Source organism: Oenanthe melanoleuca, chromosome Z (genome assembly GCF_029582105.1).
Source record: "Oenanthe melanoleuca isolate GR-GAL-2019-014 chromosome Z, OMel1.0, whole genome shotgun sequence".
Taxonomy (NCBI): Eukaryota; Metazoa; Chordata; class Aves; order Passeriformes; family Muscicapidae; genus Oenanthe; species Oenanthe melanoleuca.
The window spans coordinates 27,729,184-27,746,198 of NC_079362.1; the positions used below are offsets into that span (position 1 = coordinate 27,729,184).

General features: G+C 41.2%; 1 protein-coding gene across 3 annotated transcripts in view; it reads right to left on the reverse strand.

The window, feature by feature from the left end:
• Positions 1-626: 626 nt before the first annotated feature.
• LOC130265250 (MOB kinase activator 3B) overlaps positions 627-17,015 on the reverse strand; it is an 87,017-nt gene continuing 70,628 nt past the window's right edge. For 2 of the 3 annotated variants that reach the window (XM_056514172.1, XM_056514173.1), the window contains one exon: positions 627-5,557. In XM_056514172.1, the coding sequence (XP_056370147.1) occupies positions 5,528-5,557 (30 nt within the window). In that variant the 3' untranslated portion in view covers positions 627-5,527. The remainder of the gene's footprint in view (positions 5,558-17,015) is intronic. The other variant, XR_008842575.1, reaches the window with a different exon arrangement.

The following is a 17,015-nucleotide window of genomic DNA, read 5'->3' on the forward strand; positions in this document are numbered from 1 at the left end:
GGAGGGTTTCCTACAGTGCTTTCTCCTGACAACAGTCACTTCTGGCCTCAACAAGGGGATTGTCAACAGCAGACTGAAGAGCCTCATCACTGCTGGACAGCATAGATAGGCTGCTGTGGTTGCAGGCCCACCACACCACTGAACTGGAGGCACTGCTGGCAGTGCCTAGTCCAATGCCACACTCAGAGAAGGGTCACTTTGAACAGTTTTTTCATGTGTTAAGAGGAGTTTACTGTACATTGTGTCCTATTGCTTCTGCCATTGGATACCAGTGAGAAAAGTCAAGTATCTTCCCTCATTAAATGTTTATACGTAGCGATAATATCCCCCATTGGCATTCTACAGGATAAACAGTCGCATCTCTTTCACCCTCGCCTTGTGTGAGAGATGCTCTGGTCCATTCATCATCCTTGTGGCCCTTTTCTGCATTCCTCCAGTGTGTACTGTCTCTTGTATTGTTGCATTCAGGAGTGGACTTAGCACACCAGGCGTGTCACACTAGTGACAGGAGGACTGTGAAGCTGCTGCAGTGATGGACTTCACTCACCTCTGAGTCCAGGGAGCCTGCCAGGGAATTCTGCTCTGTGGTACGAAAATCATATGCATTTTTCTTGCTGAAGAGTTAGATACCAAATAACATTTTCACAACATTTCTGCATTGTTATGTTAATTTTATTTATATTTGTATTTCATTGCTTCATCCATTATGCCTGGTTTGGAAAGTAAACTTTTCTTTTCTTTTAATGACTACAACAGTTAATGTCAGTCTTTCTTCCCTTACACTTGAACAATTATTTAATAACAAACAGAACTAAGAAAGAGACAAACATGACAAATCATTAAAAAAATTAACACACCAAACAGAGCTGATGCATGGAGGAAGAAGAGGAATCAACCACTTATTTCTCTGAAAGATGCATTCCCCTTAAAAATTACCAAAATTTTTAAAAAAAGTATTTTATGAGAAAGAGCAGGGAGTGTACACGTGCATGTGCTGATGATTCCACATCCATATCCCCAAACACACATACACACAGATATACAAATGTATATATATGCACACATGCACATACAGACACACATGTATTAGACTGGAAAAGTAATATATATATATTTGCCTAGGATAAAATTATTATAACTTTTAATTATATTAATTACATCTGTCTTTAAACTTATTAAAACATAGAACAGAAACTGCTTTTAAAAGTTCTAATATATTCAGCTAAACCTTGGAAATCACTGCCTATTTAGCATAAAACACATTAAAAAAATCAACTTTGATAACTTTTTATTTAAATGTGCACCATCACCATGTTCTTAGTGTTGATTTGGCTTCCTTGACCTTTGGAACAGTTTCCATAATTATTAAAAATGTCTTTTATTAAAAATTTCTTCCAATATATAGGAAAAAATGTCTAAATACTGACCACTTGTCTATACTGGGTGCCCCAGTATTATCCCCTTTCTAAAGCCCATCGAGTATGCTTTACTATAGAAATCATATTTTTATTTTACATGCAGTGACTCCTGTTTTGCTGTCTTCCAGGCACCTCCTGCTCTCTTGCTTTTGTTCTTCTGAAGAGATGATAAACAGGCAGCCCTTGATGTTCTCTCTTCAGAGGGCGTAGGTCAGAGGTAGCCCTTCTGCAGAGGGAAGCGAGACAGCTACTTTTTGTAACAGCACTGTCCTTGGGGAAGCAAAAGGCATACTGAAAGGCTGGCTCCAAGGGCTCCCACCCAGAAAATGAGAAGCCTCAACAACATGCAGAGAAGCTGAAAAGTGACAGGAAGCATTAGCTTTTTGTGAGAGGGCTCCAAAATGTGTAATTTATCTAACCCAAGGTGCTCAAAGATCCTTTTAGTCTGTTTTAATAGAGACCTGACAAGAGCGGCTTCCCAACTATGAAGAGTATCATTCTCTGTATCCTCTTCACAGATAAGGAATTTGTGATTACCAAGAACAATGTTCACCTATTAAGTTTCTGCATATCTTGAGTTGTTGTCTGTAGGTCTCCATAAAGTTACATGTTATCTGTTTTCCTCCTCTTTCCCTGCCTTGTTCTTAATGAATACATTCATCAGGAGAATCAAATAACTTGCCTGATGTTAGTTTTGCTGCTTTAGGGCCTGAGCTCTTGGAGAAAACTAGTGAGTTTTGTAAGTCTTCAGCTTCTCTCAAATCTGGTAGAAATCATCAATTTTGCTGTTGTTTTGCTGTTGGGGATTAGTGAAAAATCCACACCCTTCAAAAGACCTTGGGACTCCATTGTTCATAAAGCCTAAGGGAAATTATGTTCAGATTTGTTTCATATTACAATTGTCACTAATCTATGTTCACATAAAACAGAAGTTCATTACAAAATCTCTTATTACACAGACAATCAATGAAAGCTTTTAAGTCTTTAACCGCTAAAGTCAAGTTTGGTGTCAAAGGAACCTTTCACAGCCTTTCATTACTTCAGAGTAATGCTGAGTTTCAGTCAGTTGAAATGATTCCTCTATAAAGGCACTAAAAAGTGCCTTGAAGCTTAACACAACAGCATCTTTAAAGATAAATATCAGTGAAAAAAAGTTAGGTAAAAAAAAAAACAAAACCTGACTGAAAAACTAGAAAAGTGATTAAAAAAACCACAACAAAACAAAAAAAAATCCAAACAATAGCCTCTTTTCTCCCTCTCCTCCCCCCACCTTTTCCGATCCCAGAACAATATGGAATGTGGGCATTATTAGAAACATACATAATAATAAGATCAAGTACAAAAAACATTAACAAGCAAAACAGGATTCTGTCTATTTGTGGCTCTGAGCAAATTACTGATTAAGCTGGAATCCTTGATCACAAGATTCAAGAGGAATCTGCCTTTCTCTCTCTATGGGAAGGGGTAAAATGATACTTTTACACAGTGATGCCACATTCCAAACATTCATATTTGCTTACCAGCTATCACGGAGTGGAAGAGGAGAAATGGCCTGTAGTGTGTAATGGCCAGGTGGTGACTGAATAGCTGTGCTGCAGAAGCAAGAGTACCTGTTGGGAGATACTCAGCAGAAGGCCATACCTTGTCATGTGGAGGAAAGAAACTCCATGTTCTTCCTAGCAGAATGAGCAACCAGAACAAGTACCCTTTTCTCTCCTTTGCAGCTAGTTCATCTCCTGTGTAATAGCAGGCTTTTACCATTACAAGGATTTTGGCAAGCTCATACACAAATCCTCTAGGGTTCAACTGTGCATTTCACTCTTTTGCCCTATACAGTATGCCATACTAGAAAATGAAACATATGGGTTTCTGAGGAAAAAAACAGTTTAAAAGAAAAGGGAATCACTCTAACTGGTAAGTTTTGCATTCACAAGAAGGTAACAAAAAATTTTGCCTAATCTTCAGACTGAGCTGCAGTGAATAGTCTCAAAACAGTGTGTGGTAAGTATTGTAATAAAATGAAGACTAAATTATGCATAAAACCCCATGTTTTTCTATTTGTGTAGTGACTTTGATCTTTATGCACAAAATTCCACACCTTTGCATCTTTATGTTAATCTTTCAAATACAGTGCTGTCCATACTGAGAACACCACATGGCAACTGTCCACGGTGGCAGTAGAATTCAAGTGCACTGCACCAACTCCATCTCAAACAGTGCCACAGCCCAGGCACTTTGGAGGAATTCAAGAAACCCTTTATAAGCGGTTGGAATTGTAATTCCAGGTCGCCAGTTATGTGAACCATGCCAAAGAATTTATATTTTTCATCTTTAAAATGAGACAAGCTCAGGTGCATCTGTGGCAATGAATTCCAGAAGTTAGTTATATCCTGCAGAAGTGCCAGCAGAACAGAAATCATCTGTGTTCAAATCCCCAAAGAATTAACCTGATTGCAAGGACTACCAAAGGAGGTAGGAACACTTAGGTCTGTCCCCTTGAAAACAAATCATAATGCTGCTTGTGTAGAGATGCAGAAAAGCCCCCATCATAGGTACACACCCAATGTTCACAGACAAAAGCACTTTTTTCCAGCAAGAATGTAATCAGTGACATTTTACAAGACATGATTTAAGCAAGCAGGCAAGTAAATCAAAATGTGCTACAACATTGAGCTAGAAAATACTTGCTGTTATTCTTTAGTGTCTGCTACCCCTCTATTTCAAATGTTCCAATCACTGGAACTCCATGAGATTTTCTTCTGTCTCAGAAGATGTAAACATACCTAAACTTATTTGAGGAGAAGGCAGCAACAAGGTTAAGCACATATTCAGGAAAAAGTAACTTTTCACAATAACACAAATGTGCAAAACTCATTACAAGGCACAGAATATATAGATGTGCTCCACTTGATTCCCATTCATTCAGAAGTATTTCTCTTGTGATACCTCTGTTAAGTACCACTTTCATTTTTAAATTTTCTTTTTTTCAGAAGAAAGCCTCCTCAGGGTATATTTGGTGTAGAAGACTTGATTTTCTGTAATGGATCCTTCCAGATTGTTCATACACCTGTTAATTAACTTGGATTAAGTTATAGAAAAAAATATTGTGTTAGCCCAGTGTAAAAAGCAAGTCACATTGCTGGGCACTGTTAAGCTGCAACAGAGACCTTCAATTAGTCCCTCCTGATCTAATCTTTTTTACTACTCATCTTTATTGTATCTTCCTGAAATTCAAATTAAATTTATTTTCTCAGAAAAGATGAAATTTTAGGATGACTGAGAGCAATCCTTTTTCCAGGGGGATAGAAGGAAATGAAATTACAAGACAGATTGGTGTACTTCGGTATAGTTCAGGAAAATTATGACTGTAGCTGATTTTTTATGTAATATAGAGATACTGAAAACATTTGATGTCAGTCACAGCATTAATTCAAGGAAAATACTCCAGCACTGCAGAGCTATATTTGGATCCCTGCTCATGTAGTTGAGATCAGAAAGCCTTCCATTGTCATTAAATTATGAGTCACAATGAAGCATAAACTGCCTGTTCAGCTGAAGGACGTGGCTGTCCTCCCGGAAACACAAGGCTTGCTGCCATTTGGGAATGGTGGCCAAGCCTTGGGTGGCCTGGAGTGGGGTAGGAGGCATTAAAGGCTAGGTCTTATTTGATTCCAGAACCTGTTAATAGTCTGTTGCAGTTAGGAAAGAAAGCACATACCAAGAAACAAAAGAAAAAGAAAGCAAGGTTGCAGATTTCATTTCAAAACAACTACTCTGGAGGTCAGCCCAGAGACCTGAATTTCAGTAAAGCTTTAGCAGCAGGGGCACTGTCTGCTATTGTTTATGGATGAAGAGGTTCTTATCCCTGATAAAGGAGCTAGAACTGATATGATTCCTCTGTTTCTCAGTATTCCATGTTGCTCAGATGAGGTTCCTAGCAGCATATTTAGGGGTAACAACATTGACACTGGAGAGAAGCAGTTGTGACAGTAACTGTGGCTCCCAACTTTCCTGCTTTCAGGGATTAACAATGTCCATGAGAGCTGTCATGTTCTTGAACTCTGCAGTAGGAAGGAAATTAGACTTTGCTTTTCTTCAGTGGTTAGTTTTTAGTGACACATCCTGGTTGTCATCTCTTTCTGTAAAACAAGAAGGGGAAATAAAACAAATGGCATTTGTGATAAGGTGTGCACAGCCTCTTCACTGCTAATATTTCTGCAACTCTGCAAATTCATGTGGTTTTATATGGCACCCATGTTTCTGCCCCTCTCTGTCACTTTCAAGGACAATTAACATAACTGGCAAGTAAAATATAGCATTTTGTCACTTTTAGCAGCTTTAATAACCTAGTAAATCCCTAGCCATGTCAGGTAAATGGTGCTACATCCCCCTGCCCAAAGAAATAAATCAACCGCAAATACCAAAAACCTTTTAATTTAATGTAAGAAAAAGGATTTAAATCATTCTCATTGAACCTGCAGCCAACAGGTGTCCCAGATACACCTTCTCTGCCTAGTTATTTCTGCTTACCCACTGGCACAAAGGGCACAGGAACACAAACCCTGAGGACTTGACCAGAGCTGTGGCATTCATCTCTAGGATGGGGTTTTGGACCATTCACGGACTCCGTTAGGAACTGGGGTTTGGGATCCATGCAGAATTTTATTTGATCTGATATATGAGCACTCTGATACAAACTCTCTGGTAACTGGCTGCCTCATTCTATAAAACTTCATATTTGCCAGCAGATTTTCTGGAAAGGCATTATCCACACATACCAGACCACACAGCATTTACCTTGGAAAATCAGTTGAGATCTACCAAGTTTTCAGAAGTCTCCGAAAATTTTCTTAGCTTGCTTGAATAATTTGCTATAATTCATAAGGTCATTAAGATAAGCTTTCTCCTCCCTTTCCAAACTTTTAACTAGTTTTTCTTTTTTGTATATTTATGTGGCATTACTTGTTATTTTGCTGGCATTAATGTAACAGAATGAAATGTTGTCATTTGTTATACAGACAATGATAATTAGGATGGAAATTTATACAGTAATATGTGATCTCCATAGTGATATATACAGTAAGGTAAAACTAGTAGTGGCTTCTCCTCTAATTTGTTAGAGATGACAAAGCTGACTGTTCATGGAAAAATCTGTCTCCTTTTCTCCTTAAATGTTTTGTGGCTTTTTTTTTCCCCTTAAATAGTGTGATAGGTTTATTTCATTAGAGCAACAAACATTAAATGCAGAACTAAATAAAATTCAGCACAGGGTTGGACAGCTTCCTACTGAAGATTAATTAGGTGTTAATGCATTTCAAGGCAGTTTTTGTCTTTGGTGGCTCCTAATTTTACACATACTCAGTGTCTGAATGTTCCTAGTCCACTTCCTATAATCATGACTGATAGACCTGTGAAGTAAAACACTGCAGCTTCCTTCTGCAACAGTGATCTTCAGTCAGACTGTATCATCTTACCCTGTCATAAAAGCAGTCCAGGGAGTACTGTAGACCATATCAGAGCCATTGCAAACTGGGCCACCCTCCTTCAGACACACTGGGAGGCAAACTGCAATAGCATCAGAAGTGGGAGTCTAGGTATGGATCAATGTGTCCAGGAAAAGGGCAGAGTAGGAACTTAGATGATCCTATGCATAAGATGTAAATTATGCATAGGCTTTAAACCAGTTTGCCATGACAGCCATGAAGCATGAACCTATCACGACATTTCTAATTTCTCTCTAGAGGCAGAATTTTTTTTTACAGCAATACAGTTTCTCTCAAAGCTTCTCCCTCCCCTAATTTCTGTATATTTTTTTTTTTTTTTTTTTTTTTTTTTTGAGTTATACCGTTACATCCACAGTCTTCTCCCTAGATCCTGTTTCCTCACTCTGTGAGTAGAACATTGCTTCAAATGACTCTGTAACTTTCTCCCTGCAAGGCCTTCTCAACAGCTGCTTGGCTTCAGTTTTGGAAATCTCACTGAAGTTGTAAAGTCAGAAGAATGTTTAACCTTAAAAAAAATTGACATCTATGATGCAGAGAAACATTCTCTGCATTGATCTATATTGTTACTGGTAAATGAAGGACACACAAGTACAGTCACATTGTATTCCTGCACATATGTGCTTGAGCTTTTACTGATTTCACCCAATGACAGTTAATTAGATGTGCTTTAAAAAAAGAAAAAAGCCCATGATTCCTGTGATAATGAGTTGGTGCAAGCTTTGTGAGAGTGATCCACTTCTACGTGTTATTTTCTTAGAGGAATTCACAAAACAACCAGGACACTGTTTCTCAAAGAGGCTGATATCATTTGGACGCTTGCAAAGAGGAAGTTAGCTTCACTCAAAGTGCTGGTGAGGAGAGGAAAGGTCATACCCTCAGTGTCCAATCCTGGCTGGGTGGCAGCACAAGACACACTGCCTGCTGCAAAGCCTGCTGCTGAGCCTGTTACTGAAGGAGCTGCTTACTGCCCCCTCTGAGATGCTTTCCTTTAAACATTAGCCACTCACTCTTCACAGAGCTTGCTGGCATATCTCTCACTGATTCTGATGGGCACCAGAGAACTTAGCACACAGTCCCCCCTCCACTTAACTCTGCTGAACAGTCCCCCTCAAACTTCACCAAAGATCTGATCCTTAGTTATTCTGCTACTGCACACCCTTAGGTGAGCACTGTCTTTAACAAAAAGCAGAATGTTCTTCAGTGTCTCCTGAGTCTTCTTGGGTTTTAGCTTCTCTGAAATATCAGTGCTCATTTTAAGTTGGGAAAGGTGTAGAAATATGTTCTTGACTAACAATTATCAATTAAAAGCACATAAGAGTATTTCCCAAACACAGCAAATGACAAACAGCTATCAAGTGACTCTTCTGAAAAGGCAGGAAGACTGGAAATGCTCTCTGCCGTAGGGTACTGTGATACTCAGTCACAGTTGGATATTGAATGACATACAAAGGCTAGACAGACAAGGGAATCAGAAAATCAAACACAGAGACACAGATAGGCACACATGAGCACATGAAAACATATTGAAAACTCTGAAAGTCCTTCTGTGCTTGTTAACAGAAACTCTCCATACCAGAGGTTTTGATAGCACATTGTCCTGGGTTGGTGTTGTGTCTGCTCCTCTCCCGCCCCCACACCTCTCTGTCTGCATGGAGCTGCCGCCGGTGCCCTTTCCCCCCCAGGGGGGTGGTGCCCCAGGGCTGGGCTGCTTGGCTTGCCCTGCTGCCCCGGCTGCTGCTGCTGCTGCTTGCTGCCCGCTGCTTCTGCCCCGCTGCTGCTGCCCCGGCTCTGTCCCGGCTGCTGCCTTCCCCTCCCCCTTCTCTCCTTCAGCTCCAAGATCTGTACCGGCTCCAGACGGGACCTGGACATCAGAGACTGCCTCCGGAGCCTGCCCAAGGAGCTTCTCGCCCTTCCCAGCAGCGACCGTCTCTCACACTGGTGAAAACGTTTTTGTCATCTGGGATTGTACTTTCCTGTTGCTGGGAAGTGTTTTTCTTGTGTTTGTTAATAAATAGGTTTTTTCCACTTTTCCCCCCGAGTAAAATTCTTTCCGAGCCCAGTGGGAGGGACGAATTGTGAGGGGGGCTTATTCTCTGGTGGGCTCCTTTGGAGGCTTTCCCCCAGTTTTGTCCTAAACTTGGACAAATAATTTGGTGGCCCGTACGGGGAACCGAAGGAAGTGGAAAAAACTGTGTAACTGTATATAATGCTGTTTGGGATGGATTTCAGGATGTGGTTCTGGATACTGGGGTTTTTTGAGGTTTTAATGCCTTTGGTCTCTGGGGTTATTTTCCTGCCCGGAAATAGCTCCAGTACTGTCCCTTATTTGTAGTTTTTATACTAGAGGGATAATGACCAAAATATTGATCGGACTGGGCTTGGTTGCAATGGCTTGTAAGAGGTTTATGAAGATGCTGGAATCGGTTCCAGGGATATCTTCTGGATCCTGGTTATGGATATGCATCCAGTTTGTTAGAGGAGAAGCAGGGGAGGAGGCTTTTCAGCCTTTGCTTCCCTTTGTCTCCTCTGAATTTTTTACATCATTATTAGGATATGTGCAGTTCTCCTTTAGTATTAAAGAGATCATCTTTCTGATGTTTAATTTTGTAAGCTTCCTCTACATGGTTTACAGTTTATATAAAATCAGGGCTGAGATTTCTAGAGGTGCTGGTGCGACTCCTGATTTAGCAGCAGGACAAAGTGTGAGGAGTCCTGAGTGGTGTGGGAAATGGCAGGACCTGGGCCAGATGTTAAAGGAATTTTCTGATCCTATAGTTCGGGACATGAGCAAATTCAGAACCCAGCTGAGGTGGTAAAATATTTGAAAGAGAAATGCCATGATAGCTCTAGGGAAAAAAAAATTACTGCAGTGAGTTGGGCCCTGGCACATGTTTATCGTACCCTGTTAGATAGTGGAGAACAACAAACAAAGGAAAGGGAACAGGGAGATAACATAGCTACTATGCCAGCTACTCAGGCTGTAGTTAGCACCCCAGGCTCGAGGACAGGGACGAAATTAGAAAGCAAGCTTCAACCAATGGCTGTGGCTACCAGTACAAGGAGTGGAAAGTGCACCAAGAAGACCGATCGGCCAGTGGAGGATGATGATGAGGATGCAGGAGAAGGAAATTTTGGCCGCCTACGAGGGAGTCCAAGCCGCTTCAGAAGTCATTGGTACGGAAGCACAGCTTCTCCTGGCACCCCGACTACCGGTGCTGGGGTGGATGTTCAGCGGAAAGGTTCCTTCAACCCACCATGCCACCCAGTGCCACATGGAGCAAGTGGATAGCCCTCATCACTCAGCGTGCCAGAATCGGGAAACTAAATCGTCCTGGGATTCTGGAAATAATTACAAACTGGCCCGAAGGTGAAAGTTTCGGTGTCGCGGATGAAGAACAAGAACCAGTGACACGGGCTGAAGAAGCTCCACCATACAACGAGCTACCGGCAGAGGAAACACGCTATGCTCTATTCACTGATGGCTCCTGTCGCGTCGTGGGGATGAACCGGAGATGGAAAGCGGCTGTATGGAGCCCCACACGACGGGTTGCAGAGGCCACTGAAGGAGAGGGTGGATCTAGTTAATTTGCTGAACTCAAAGCCGTCCAACTGGCCCTTAATATCGCAGAGAGAGAGAAATGGCTGAAACTCTATTTATACACTGATTCCTGGGTGGTAGCCAATGCTCTGTGGGGATGGTTGAAGAAATAAAAAGAGGCAAACTGGCAGCGCAGAGGAAAACCAATTTGGGCTGCTGAAGAGTGGAAAGACATCGCTACTCGATTAGAGAAACTACCTGTGAAAGTTCGCCATGTAGACGCCCATGTCCCCAAAAAAAGAGCCAATGAGGAGCAGCAACATAATCAGCAAGTAGATCAAGCTGCAAGGATAGGGATGTCGAAGATAGACTTAGATTGGGAACACAAGGGAGAATTGTTCCTAGCTCGATGGGCCCATGATGCCTCGGGTCATCAGGGCAGAAATGCCACCTACAAGTGGGCACGAGACCGAGGGGTGGATCTAACCATGGACAGCATCTCCCAGGTTATCCACGACTGTGAGACGTGCGCTGCCATCAAGCAGGCGAAGCGGGTGAAGCCCCTCTGGTATGGGGGGCGGTGGTCCAAGTATAAGTACGGAGAGGCCTGGCAGATTGACTACATCACACTGCCTCAGACCCGCCAAGGCAAGCGCTACGTCCTGACCATGGTGGAAGCCACAACTGGATGGTTAGAGACGTACCCAGTATCTCATGCTACAGCCCGCAACACCATCCTGGGCCTGGAAAAGCAGGTCCTGTGGAGGCATGGCACCCCTGAGAGGATCGAGTCAGACAATGGGACTCATTTTAAGAACAATCTCATTAACACCTGGGCTAGAGAACACGGTATTGAATGGGTGTACCACATCCCTTACCATGCACCAGCTGCAGGTAAAGTGGAAAGGTACAATGGATTACTGAAAACCACCTTGAAGGCATTCGGTGGGGAGTCTTTTAAAAACTGGGAACAACATCTAGCAAAGGCTACTTGGTTAGTTAACACCAGAGGTTCCATCAACCGAGCAGGTCCTGCCCAGTCTGACTCCCTTAATACAGTGGATGGAGATAAAGTCCCAGTGGCCCATGTTAGAGGTCTGTTAGGAAAGGCAGTATGGGTTAATTCTGCCTCGAGTACAGGCAAACCCATTCATGGGATTGTCTTTGCTCAAGGACCAGGATGCACATGGTTGATAATGCAGGAAGATGGAACAACACGGTGTGTACCACAGGGAGAACTGATTGTAGGATGACACAGAAAGAAATATGTAAGTGTTGAAGGACTGAGTAAGTGAAATGAGAGGAAATGTGTAAGTGATGAAGGTTTGAGCAAGTCAGATGAAAGCTTTTACGTTGTAGTTAGTGAGTGTATATCCCAAATCGTGTGTAACGTTCACGATGTGGGATAAGGGGTGGAATGTCCTGGGTTGGTGTTATGTCTGCTCCTCTCCCGCCCCCACACCTCTCTGTCTGCATGGAGCTGCTGCCGGTGCCCTTTCCCTCCCCGGGGGGGTGGGGACCCAGGGCTGGGCTGCTTGGCTGGCCCTGCTGCCCGGCTGCTGCTGCTGCTGCTTGCTGCCCGCTGCTTCTGCCCCACTGATTCTGCCCTGCTGCTGCTGTGGCTGCTGCTGCCCTGCTGCTGCTGCTGCCCCGGCTGCTGCCTTCCCCTCCCCCTTCTCTCCTTCAGCTCCAAGATCTGTACCGGCTCCAGACGGGACCTGAGCATCAGAGACTGCCTCCGGAGCCTGCCCAAGAAGCTTCTCGCCCTTCCCAGCAGCGACCGTCTCTCACTTCGGTGAAAACGTTTCTTTTGTCATCTGGGATTGTACTTTCCTGTTGCTGGGAAGTGTTTTTCTTGTGTTTGTTAATAAATAGGTTTTTTCCACTTTTCCCCCCGAGTAAAATTCTTTCCGAGCCCAGTGGGAGGGAGGAATTGTGAGGGGGGCTTATTCTCTGGGGGGCTCCTTTGGAGGCTTCCCCCCAGTTTGTCCTAAACTTGGACGCACATGCACTTCCTCTTGGAAATTAATTACAAGACACTCCAGAGCATTATTCTGCATTGCTACATTTATACGTGTTCCTCCTTTCAATTCTGGATTACACAGTTAACTCAAAAAAAATGAAGGCAATGAAGGTTTTTCAAATCCAAACCAGAAGCCTAGACCCATTGTATATGTTGAATACACCCAAGACCAGTAACTGAGGAGAATTTAACACAGAACTCGCTTCTAAGCAGCACAAAGAGAAACGTTCACTATTCTTTACCAAGTCATTGAAGTATTTACTTACTCTCTGGAATTAATGGTAACAAGCCACTCTGTAAGCATCAGGAATCTATCTGTTTTGCTAGTATTTTTGATTTCATGGAAGGACACATTCCTGAATGTTTTTCAGGGAGTACCAACTTGATTTAACAGATGAAGGGAAAAAAGAAATCTTTCAAAAGGTAATCAATATTTATGTCTGAAGAATGTCTGGTCCTCTCCCCTCCATAATACTCCAACATAAATTTCAGATGCATTCAGTACATAAATCATAGCCTGAAGTAGCTGAGGAAATCTCTTTTTAACATGACATATTTACCTGTGGTAGGATATTGATTGCATCTGAATGGATTACAAAAAGAATGAATTTCCCATAAAGAATGGTTTTCTTCTAAGAAAATTTTGCTTCTATGCTTATGCAAGTAGAATATATAGCTGACAAAACACAAGGCTAAAACCCTTCAAACAAACATCACCATTGTGTATAACAGAAGCCAGAGGCCACTCCTATGCAAAAGCTGAATAGAAAGTAGATGAAGTGAAAAAACAGTATAAACACTAGTTACTCTATAAGAACACCAGAAAAAAATAATAAATGCAATAATGACCTTCACAAAAACCAGCATTATTTTAGACTCAAATCTTCCTTCAGTTCCTGGGTCCCATCCTCAATTCCAGTTCTCCAAACTGAAGCAAAGCTCGGCTTGACATTCACTTCCCTTAGCTCCTCCTGCTGCCAGTTAGCAAGCCTAAGGATGATGTGGAAACATCTTATTCTAATCCTTTGACAACTGTTTTAATTGTAGTGAGGTTCTTCCATGCATACACAAGTGTGTCAGCAGAAAAGTGGACAGAAAAATGGCATTACCTGCTGACAGGCAGGGATACCTTGCCTGGAGACACCCATCAGCCTGGAAGTCCTGACCAAGTGGCCAAGAGCAAGGACATACCAGCAGTGGGCACCATGCCAAATCCACTTGCCAATCTTATGGACTCCACAGGGAGACACTCATGTCTCCAAATGCTGCAACTAAGAAAACCCCAAAACCATTGCCCAACATTAACCACATTCTCACAGGTAAGGAACTTAAAATCTATTCAACCATCCTGTGAAGCAATGCACAGTGTTGGGCAGAAAGGCAATACACAAACAGGCCTCCCAGTTTATGGACCCATAACAGTCCAATCCAACCTGATCTGTGTCCATGAGCAAACACAAGTGTCACTGGGACACACCTTTCTCCTCCCTCCTCTCATGGACAGAAAAGCAAGCCACAGCCACAGGGAATGCTATATGCACACAGAGAGGCCCAGTGAAGCACCAATGCAGACAGCTCACAGTCTTTTTGTACTTCTAATAACAACTAGAGATGTAGAAGGGAAAGATCTGTTCTTCATAGCACAAATGACTATGACATCTGCAGCTTTTTCTTGGTGCTTTCTTCACAAACCTCTTAATAGTTAACAAATAGTTAACATGTGGACAAAGCTCTTTGTATCCTGATGACAAAAGAAGCTGTTAACAATAGAATAGCATTGATCATGAGGTCTATGATCCTGTGCTACACAACTAATCTGTATTCTACCAAACTTTTGTTTCTTTTTTTTTTTTTTTTTTTTTTTTAATGGACATTTTAGTTAGAACCATGCCCTGAAAATTAATTTAGAAATTGTTCTCTCCAAAGTTTGTACAAAAAAAAATTTCTCTACTTCTTCTGTTGCCCCTCTGTATCCTGACTGAAAAAACCCCAACAGACGGGTAATTGCTGTCCAGTGGATACATTGATTTCTTTTGTTAGGTTTCATGATGTCTTCCACCTGAATGAGTCTCAATTATCATGATGCACAGCATTACATAAATCTCTCAGACAATCTCTTTGGCCTGAGGGTAGTTATTTTGAAGCTAAGGACAGGCTGACAGTAATCCTATTTGGTTCCTCCTGAATTTGTTTGGTGATGTTTGCAGGACACAAATAATACTCCTGTCTGCAAGTGTAAACCCTTATCGCTGATGACAAAGGTATTCTGCAAGCAGGAGCAGGATCAGGAAATTACCCTGCCAAATACACCTGTGAGTACAGTTAGACCCAGATAGAGAACATGCATTTGGATGACTGACTTGCCTAAAATTGCCTAAAATATTCCAAGGAGATATTTTCACCTTCTGCATGCTTTTGTCTTCTGTAACAAAAATAAAAAATAAAATAAATTTGGGTTTAGTGTACCTTACCCTATTAAATGGACTTGAAATGTGTAGCTTTTCACACTAAAGTAATGCAGAGTGAATAAGCAAACACTATAACTATATTTAGCATAAAATTTTGCATAACATTTATCAGGAGACATATTAGTTCTATACTATGAACTACAATTTTGTTGCTTATTTTATTTTATACACTAACAGATCTAATTAAGTGGGACAATAAATATCTCTTTCCTCCTTTCTTTTGCAGAACTTCTAAGTTCCTGTCACATGAGATTTTTTTTTCCTTTGTCAATTAGAAAAAGTGGATTAGCTGTTTCTCAGTTTTCTGGATCTTGCGGGTTTAGAGAGAAAAATAACAGTCCAATCCAACACTCAATAAAACTAATAGAGTCACTCAACAAGTACAGTTCAAATTAAGAAAACACATACTTTTAGTTAAGTAACATAGTTCTTCTGAAATTTCTTCTTAATACCATCTTCACAATTCTTTTATGGCAGCTAGACTACTTGAGGGAGCTGCTAAGCTGTTAAGTGCTAAAGAAAGGAAATCATAGGCATTTTTATAACAGTTAACCAAAATCTCCCTAGGAAAGTCCTGTCTTCAGTTCAGTGAAAGCAAAGGAGCTGATGCTGTAGAAATAGTCACTAAGAAGTGTGCCAGAAATTATATCTTCAGAAAATCCACCATAGCAGTGCACTCTAAGGCTTTGCTTTCTTCGAGCATCAGAGTTGAGAATTCTATTTTTCAGAAATGTTAAGTCCTAGAGTTCTCAATTTCCTTCTAATTTTCTGCAAGACATGGAAAAGATAGCATTTGCCTATAACTGGTTTCTTCTTACCTTAGTGATCAGATCCATTTCTTGAGAAATTCTCATTGCTTGTACAACATAAAGAAAATCCTGTTGGATATTAACACCATAACTGGACTGGGGGCAGGAAATGCTAGGTTGTTTGGGTTTTTTGGTTTTTTTGCATTTCTGAAAGCAAGAAATACATGTTTGCTAGCTGGCAGAAGTGACTGAACAAGTCTGAACAAGATTAAACATTATATGTTCCCTGTCCAAAGCTTAAGCCATCCAGGCAGCACACACAACACACTGGAAGGATAAACAGCTGGAGGTATCCTTAAAACAATGTCTTAATATTACTGTTGTCTTGCTTCTTCTAAGTGAGATAACACAGGACACCCTGAAAAGATCTGAAGGACTGTACTTTAATGGCACTGAGCAGCAGTATAAAAGTAAACTGGGCAGCTATAAAGGAGCGTGACAACAAGAACATAGTAACTATAATGAAATTAGTTGTCCTGTACTCTTGAGTTCAAATTGTCCTCTGCTGGCAAGTCATTTGTATTTCAAACTCTACTGATTTTTGATACCTTCACTGCTTTCATGAAGATTGTAAGTGGATATACAAGGATTATAGACTGGAAAAGTGCAAATTTTAATTTTCACCATAAATATAAAAAAATAACTAAGCAGACAAAGCAATATTTTGGAAAAAAAAAAAAAAAAAAAGCCTCCAGTGAATTAAAAAGGAATACTTTTATTTTAAAATATATGCTTGAAAATTTTGGCTGCATAAAAGTATCTATTAATCATCCTGTTTCACTCAGCTGTGCTTCATCTGAGAGCACCTGTGTCAAAATGCCAGTATTTTGCCATGTTTTTCTAAACCTGCTACAGCTGAGTTTTCAACTGTGAGTGCTGTATGAAGCTAGTGCCAGAAGGGTTATGTTTATAGTATTTCTACTACATCTATGGCATTTCTGGCAATTTTTTGATGCATCAAAGCTGCTAATTATTTAGTGAAAAGACATAAATTAGACCTATACCAGTAGTTAGTTTGGCTTCATGGACAGAGACAGAGTGACAAGAGTTACAGAGCTGATATTTATGAGGTCTATAACCTTGGAAAAACAAAAAGCACAGCAGAGAAATTCTAGGGTTCACCTGAGCACTATTTGACTACAGTACTGTTAACTGGTCCATCCTGAAACAGACAGGAGACTTGCCAGAACTAGTGTGAAAAGTGACTTCTTGATTTGGTATCTTGACTTCCATATAATGACTTTTAAGCAGCTCC